The sequence below is a fragment of the Eupeodes corollae genome, chromosome 1 (genome assembly GCF_945859685.1).
Source record: "Eupeodes corollae chromosome 1, idEupCoro1.1, whole genome shotgun sequence".
NCBI lineage: Eukaryota > Metazoa > Arthropoda > Insecta > Diptera > Syrphidae > Eupeodes > Eupeodes corollae.
In genome coordinates, this window is record NC_079147.1 from 195,136,092 (window position 1) to 195,143,117 (window position 7,026).

A 7,026-nucleotide genomic window follows, 5' to 3' on the forward strand; every position below is an offset into this window, starting at 1 on the left:
AGCTTGACTTTGATAATGGTTTTGGGTGAAAAATCATTTCTTCTGACGGTCCCTATTTTAATATGGTAGGAAACGTAAACTTATAAAACTGCCGCATCTTAGCCTCGTCGAGAAGCCAACACGTTTCGGTCAACGCTGGGCTTTGCAGAGCCATTCTCAAAACGTGTTTGCTATGTCAACAATCCGAAAACGATTCAAAAACTTAAAGCCAAAATAATCTAAGAAATCTGTGAGTACAGCCTGGAACCACCAGAAAGAAGACAACGGCGCCAACTTCCCCTAACTTTGACAATGGCAAAGTTTTTTTTCTTTAATTCCAATTTGTTTTAAAGTCTGAATTGATTTTTTCGGGTCCAGTTGTTTACCAATTTTGCTTTTTGTTGAATAAAAAAAAAAACACTTTGAAGTAAAATTACAGTTTAATCAAAAATTATTAATATCAAAAAAAAAAATATAAATCTCATTCGAATATTTTCAAGCTCACGAAAAGCACGTAACAAAATTTTTAGTGAAAATTAAAAATACAAATTCAAAAGTTAATTCTATAAAAAAGAAATCACCCATTCATTTCCTTTAAGCAATTTTGAAATATTTTAAATTACAACAAAATGTGTGATATGCCAATTCCATTTGGAAATGAATTTGGTGCCAGTGGTGGTGGAGGTGGAATGCCTGGACCATATGAGGTAAGAAAAATGCTCTTATAAATTCTCTACAAAATGTTCATTCCCCTTAAAGAAATCATCATCGATGGACAATGATGTTTCGAAGTCACCAAAACTCGAACCAATTCGTTCATCATCAACTCATGTTCCACGATACACCAAGCCAAATAATCCTTCTGTATATCAGCCACCAAGGAAATCTTCTCAAATTCCGGAAATGGACCACAATTTTTCTCCTTCATATTATCCTGATTCAAATGTACAAGCTGGTCCTTCGGTACTCCCTGAACAAGGGTACGAGTATTTCCCAGTATCCGGTCCGATTTCTCAAAGTATGCATCAAATGTATGGACAAGAGCCTTCAGGAAATTATTACCAGCAGCAATTGCCATCTTACCAATATCAACCAATTCAGATGAGACCTATGACACAACAGTCTTTTCCGCCTTTAGGAATGAGTGATCCCAGAACTGCAAATTACTCGTTTGATATGAAAAGGAATTCCCATACAACCTGTGAGAAATGTGGATCTTTTTGCTCTCCCAATACTTTCAATCAAAGCTTTATGCCACCAATGGAGAGTATGGAACCCCAGGGATTCATGCCCGAATTCACCCAACCTTCCGGTCGTCCTGATAGATTTTACTATCCACCACAAAACATGCCCCCAAATCGAAATCAACGAGATCATATTCTTTTCTAAAGCTTATCAAGGTCAGTTGTGATTTGATTGCCTTGATAAGCTTGATGCCAGACTCCTTGCTGGATGTTATTTTTAAGACCGCCTTTCTTTGTTTTTTTTTCAGCCCCTCAACAACAACAGCAATAAAAACGTTTTCAACAAATATGAACTTCGAGCAAGTCGTTTGTATACAAATTGTGATTGTTTTCGAAGAAATGGTCTCCAAGACACTTGTTCTCATTCAATAAGTCGCCAAGGAGAATCTGGTGATGGATTTCACCAAGGACAACAAGAGCAACCTTTCCAGAACTACATGCCTCCAACGTCATATCCTGGTGAATCAAATTCAATGGCAATGATGGGTTTTCCAAATCAAGGCTATGAAGCATCAGGTTTTGAAAATGGTCTCGCCGGACAACAATCATCTAATTTTTCGAATTATAACTCGATGCCAATGAATGGTTATCAGAATAGTTATCAAAATACTATGCAAATGCCAATTCAGATGCCTATGGGTATTCAAGCTCCCCCTTCGTCTTATTCTTCAGGACCTGGTAACTTAATGCAAAATGCTCAGAACTATAATATGGGAAACCAAAGCAACTATCCATGTAATTTAAAAGAATCCATTGGTACTTAAACAAAATTTCAAAAAACCACTTTTCCATTTTTAGGCTACATGTAGACAAGATTGGGTTCTTGAAGATTAGACCGAAAAAAGATTTAAGTCTTAAAATGTTTGAATTTTAGATGTTGAGAAATAAAGAGACAATTATTGTTGTTGTTGTTAAAAATATAATATGAGTGGTTGTAATTTTTTGATCTTTAAGCTTTTTTTCCATTAGTCTGTAGCGAAATTTATTAAGACCCTTTGTTGGCGATAAGCCCTACTTATGAATTTCTGTGAATTTTGTCAATTATAAAAATAAATTTGGTGGTGCAACATTCCCTAGTGAACCGGGCCTAGTGACTTGCAACTCTCAACCATTCCTGTATGCGAGTAGTGTTGCAAGAGATGAAGGCGACCTAAAGTTTCATAATGAACCCGAACGGGTAACTTGAGAAATCACTTTTTATGACAAGAAATACTCTTAGAAGATTTAACAATTCCTCGCCAGTAATGTTAGAAAGCACTCAATTTGTGAAAAAAAAACTAGATGGCACATCCCGGGATTGAACCCAAGACCTCTGGCATAACATTCCTACGCATCGACAATCACTTATCACGTCAGTTGGCTTGATGTAAAACGAGATTTGTATTTCCTTTTTTCGAAACGTAAAAATATGACGATTAAAGTCTTGATAACTTTGGTTTAGAACACGTGAGGTCTTAGAAAAAAAAGTTAACCGAATTCTTCAAAAAAAAAATATTTAACAAAAAAACACAACTTCCAAAAACCTCTTAATTTTTTATTAATGCCTTCAAATAATCTCTTGCAATTATTTGTTGACTTTTTTTTCAACATGTTCTATATTGCGGTCCTGAGCACGGTCCATACGTGCAGTAACTCGGACATGGTGAAGCACACGGACCACAAGGTCCACATGGGCCACAAGGTCCACATGGGCCACAAGGTCCACATGGGCCACATGGTCCACATGGGCCACAAGGTCCACATGGGCCACATGGGCCACAAGGTCCACATGGCCCACAACTATAAGTTGCTCCACACGGCACACCACATACATATGGTTGATTTGTTGCGCATGCTGGGTATGGTCCACATAAGGGGGCACAAGGTCCACATGTTCCATATGGACCGCATGCACCCCTATAACAGCATTGAGAATAACATGGATCACACATTTTAAAGAGTATTTAGGATTTTTGTTTGAAGTTTATTTAATGTTCTTTCCTTAAAAAAAAATAAGAAAAAAGTTTCTTTGACTATTTTCATCTCCTTAATTTTGAATTTCAATCTTACCAAAATTTAAAAATTTTGAACTTTATTCACCGAAATTTGATTTTGAAATAACTGAAAACTATGGCACATTTATTTCAAGGATGATTATGTTTTTTTGAAAAAAAAGAGACATTTCCTTGGAAAGTGTTTTTTAAATCGTTCGGTTTATTTTGTTTTTTAGTACCTGACCAATGCGGTTCCTATTGGTTTAATAGCTTAGGGCTAATTTTATTGCGAAAAAGGGAACCAGTTGATTAAAACGTTTCAGGTATTGGTAGCTATTCCGATGAAAAAGGCACAACTTTTCCGAAAATTGAAATATGATGGTAAACTAATACTTGACACCTTGACTCGCTGATAATGTATAATTTAAGAAGAGATACCGGTGCACTTTGATCTTAAGTTTTTGGATGTTAGAATGGGAGGGAAAAACAGAGTTCGGAAAAGAATTTCTAATTCTCGATGAGTGGTTAAAAAAGAATCTCTATACTTAAAAGTACGTCCGAAATTGAGCTAAACCATTGATGAGCATTCCTGGAAGTGCGATTATTACGGCTGAATTGTATTAAAATGCAACTGGCTCATTCAACAGAATATTGTTTGTAAAAATATCTTTAAAACAACGAAAGGCATGAAACATTGAGGCGGTGTTCGAATGATGTAAATGCTTTGTTTATAGTTCCATCATTTTGAAAGCTTGAACACTTTAACGGCAGGAGACAACATTATGTTTTGTATGCATTAAATTCTTCACGGCTCTTAATTCTTAATTAGACAATGTTGTCGAGATCAGAATTTAATGATATCGTTTATGATAATGAGTAAAAAAGACAGCAGCATTTGTTTTGTGAGTTTCAGAAACCATCAAATTAAAAAATATTAAAAAGTTCGAAAAGTAGTTTCTAATCCAAAGAAGAAGAGATTCATCAGTACCAAAAGCATTTCGATAAGAGAAACTAGTGATTAACTCCATCAAATGCCTTTGAAATATCAAGTACTTCGTCCAAAATGATGTAAAATTTTGTTACACTGTTCCGTGGGAAAAAGCATTAGATCACCAGTGGACCTATTGCTACGATAGCCATACTGTCGATCATTCAGAAGCTTCCGTTCTTCGAGATATAATCAATCAGCGTTTCCATGACGTTTGTTGGAAAGAAAGGACAGGAGTGCTATTGGACGGCAGTTGGAGGAGTATTCGCTATTTTTAGGAACAGGCTGGACAAATGCTGTTTTACATTCGATCGGAAGGGGACCCGTAGAGTAGGAAATACGGAACGCGGTCGTTTTGTTAGCGTCACCTCTCCGGAACAATGTGGGGATACTATCCGGGCCAACAGATTTGTGTACGTTAAGAAGTATCGTCCTATAAAATCATTTACGCTCTCAAGAACAGGAGGACTGATGATACTCTCTCGTAGCGTCGAATTCAAACTGTGCTTAAAGCAAATTGGCTTTATCAATCGAGCTTACATAGGGAGTGTCATTGTGAACGAGCGTTGGAACCGAGGACGACGTGATGTTTCGTACGTTTTTACAGTAATTTGTACTACCTTTTGACAGTGTTGTATTTTTTGCCTCAATTTCTGGTAATGCAAAATTTTGGTTCTTCGAATATGAGCATTGCAGGTCTTTCTAGCTTGTTTAAACTTATTCTAGTTTTCCTCAGTAGGATTCCTAATAACTCGGCTCAAAAGTTTAATAAATTTTACCCTATGCGGTATAAAATTTCTCATTCAAACATGATAAGGGTAAGAAATTCGAGTTTGCTCGTCAACAAGCTGAGATAATTGATATAGGTTAGGTTAGGTTGAGTGGCTGACATTTGATGCTTTTACCGTCACATTTAGATCAATACGAGTATTGCTACTCAAGCTAATAAGAAAAACCTATTTGTTCAGTTAGTCAAGCCATTTAGAGGCTTTGACGAAGTTCAGAATGTTCGTACCTGGCGTACTAGCGAGTTCTTCATAATCACCAAAGTAATAGTTGCCAAGCAGTTTCTTCCTTTGATGGAAGAGTGCGGGACAGTGACACAGAAAGAGCGGAGTGTCTTCATGCACCTCCTCGTCACTAGCATCCTCTGTATAGATCATTTGAACTGATTCTCATCTTTTTCATATGATAACCTAACCTTGAACAAGGAGGTCTAGGGGAATTAGATTGAGCAAAACTTCTAGTCCCGCAGTTGAAGTGGATCTCATTGCTCCCGTAACGGCAGTGCACACAAGTCTTTGAATTTTTGTCAATGTTTTCAGGTTCGTGCTCTTTTCTAAAGCTTTCCACCATACCATTCCAAAATTGATATAACTCAGCTAAGACTTCAACATACCTTCCTTGTCTGACCAAAAAAGCGAAACCATGGTGGGGAAAGAATAATGGCACTAAATTATACCCATTTATATTAAATTCCAAATGATCGGAATCTTCAAGCCCGGGTTCTTTAAACAAATCTTCTGATCCAACTAAAAATAAAATTTAATAATATATGTATATTATTGGCCTATATTTGTTATCAGAAGATTTGTTCAAAATATCTGGCATCCACACGTCTGTCATAAACATATTCATATTAAGGAATTTGATGGCCTTCAAATGCAACCAACCAAGTGTAAAACTCCAAAAAAGCATTCTCGGCTATCTTTGATGCAAAAAATTCGGCACCTAGACATCCAAGTCAAAAATAAGACATCAACTCTTAGATTAATATTAACCGCACAGCTTTTGAAAAACAAAATTAAACCGGCTGAGTTAAAATACACTTAGACTGAATATTTTTTGTTTTCAGAAAAGTAAATCATTATCCTTGAAATGAAGTTTTATAATTTTAGTTATTTTAAAGTCAAATTTCGATGAATAAAGTTCAAAATTTTTAAATTACAGTAAGAATGACAAAAAATAATAAAAATAAAATAATCCAATAATCTCATTTATTATATCTTTAGGTAAAAAACCTTAAATAAATTTCAAACAAAAATCCTCAATAATCTAGAAATGTGTGATCCAAGGTATTCGTTATGCGGTTTTAAGGGTACATGCGGTCCATATGGACCCTATGGAACTTGTGGAACTTATGGCACTGTATCATGTGGACCATATCCGCCATGTACACCAAATCAACCATATGCATGTGGTCCCTGCGGTCTACCAATAGCTTCTGGACCTCGAATGCCAAACGGATCAGGTAAGCCGTGTGGAGCCCTTTATAGCTGTGGGCCATGTGCTCCATATGGACCAGATGGTCCATGTGCTCCTTGTAGTCCGTGTGGACCATTCGAACCATTGGCACCAAATCAGACTTACTGCACTTATGGACCGTGTTCAGGACCTCAATATAGAACGTGTTGAAAAAAAAAAATTCAATAAATGGCTGCTTGAGATATGTATATATACATACATCAATCAGTCACTTAAAGGAATTAATAAAAATGAAATGTTTTTGAAATTGTGTGCATTTTTAAAATATTTATTTAAAGAATTCGGGTGGCTTTTATCTCTAAGACTTCGTATGAAATTATTTGAAGTTCTGTTAGCAATTCTTAAGTATGTTGGCAATATAATTTTTTTAAAAGTAGAAAGTAAATCATTTATAAATAAAAAAAAGCAATGGAGCGAGGTGACTTCCTTAAGGTATACCACAATTGATCTTAGATTGACATGAAGGGTTACTCCTGAATATAACGCATGACAAGGATTTAAAATTTAGCACGAATAGCAGACAATTTCGCTATAGGACGATAATTCGTAACTAAATTGTTACAACATATTTATGGTT

At 35.9% G+C, this 7,026-nt stretch overlaps 1 protein-coding gene and 2 long non-coding RNA genes across 4 annotated transcripts; 2 read left to right on the plus strand and 1 right to left on the minus strand.

Moving 5' to 3' along the window:
- Window positions 1–437: 437 nt before the first annotated feature.
- On the plus strand, window positions 438–2,146 carry LOC129939192 (uncharacterized). 2 transcript variants are annotated; one of them, XR_008780514.1, is made up of 4 exons: window positions 438–686; window positions 739–1,379; window positions 1,472–1,958; window positions 2,022–2,146. XR_008780514.1 is itself a non-coding variant. In XM_056047110.1 (3 exons), the coding sequence occupies exons 1-3, from the start codon at window positions 609–611 to the stop codon at window positions 2,030–2,032; spliced, it is 576 nt and encodes a 191-aa protein (XP_055903085.1). In that variant the 5' UTR covers window positions 443–608; the 3' UTR covers window positions 2,033–2,146. The 2 variants fall into 2 exon arrangements, 1 of the variants encoding a protein (XP_055903085.1); XM_056047110.1 differs by lacking the exon at window positions 739–1,379 and having other exon boundaries at window positions 443–686.
- Window positions 2,147–2,736: 590 nt separating this feature from the next.
- LOC129939196 (uncharacterized) lies at window positions 2,737–3,444 on the minus strand. The gene is made up of 2 exons (XR_008780516.1): window positions 3,273–3,444; window positions 2,737–3,203 (listed from the first exon to the last, which is right to left on the minus strand). It is a non-coding gene; the product is annotated as an uncharacterized LOC129939196 (long non-coding RNA).
- A 2,587-nt stretch (window positions 3,445–6,031) lies between these two features.
- Window positions 6,032–6,696, plus strand: LOC129939197 (uncharacterized). Its single transcript, XR_008780517.1, has 2 exons — window positions 6,032–6,133; window positions 6,197–6,696. It is a non-coding gene; the product is annotated as an uncharacterized LOC129939197 (long non-coding RNA).
- The last annotated feature ends 330 nt before the right edge of the window (window positions 6,697–7,026 follow it).

Excerpts from the sequence above, each read along its gene's own strand:
- LOC129939192 (XM_056047110.1), top strand. The coding sequence starts at position 609 with ATGTGTGATATGCCAATTCCATTTGGAAATGAATTTGGTGCCAGTGGT. Across the intron at positions 687-1,471 it reads GAATGCCTGGACCATATGAG|CCCCTCAACAACAACAGCAA; the intron begins GTAAGAAAAATG and ends TTTTTTTTTCAG.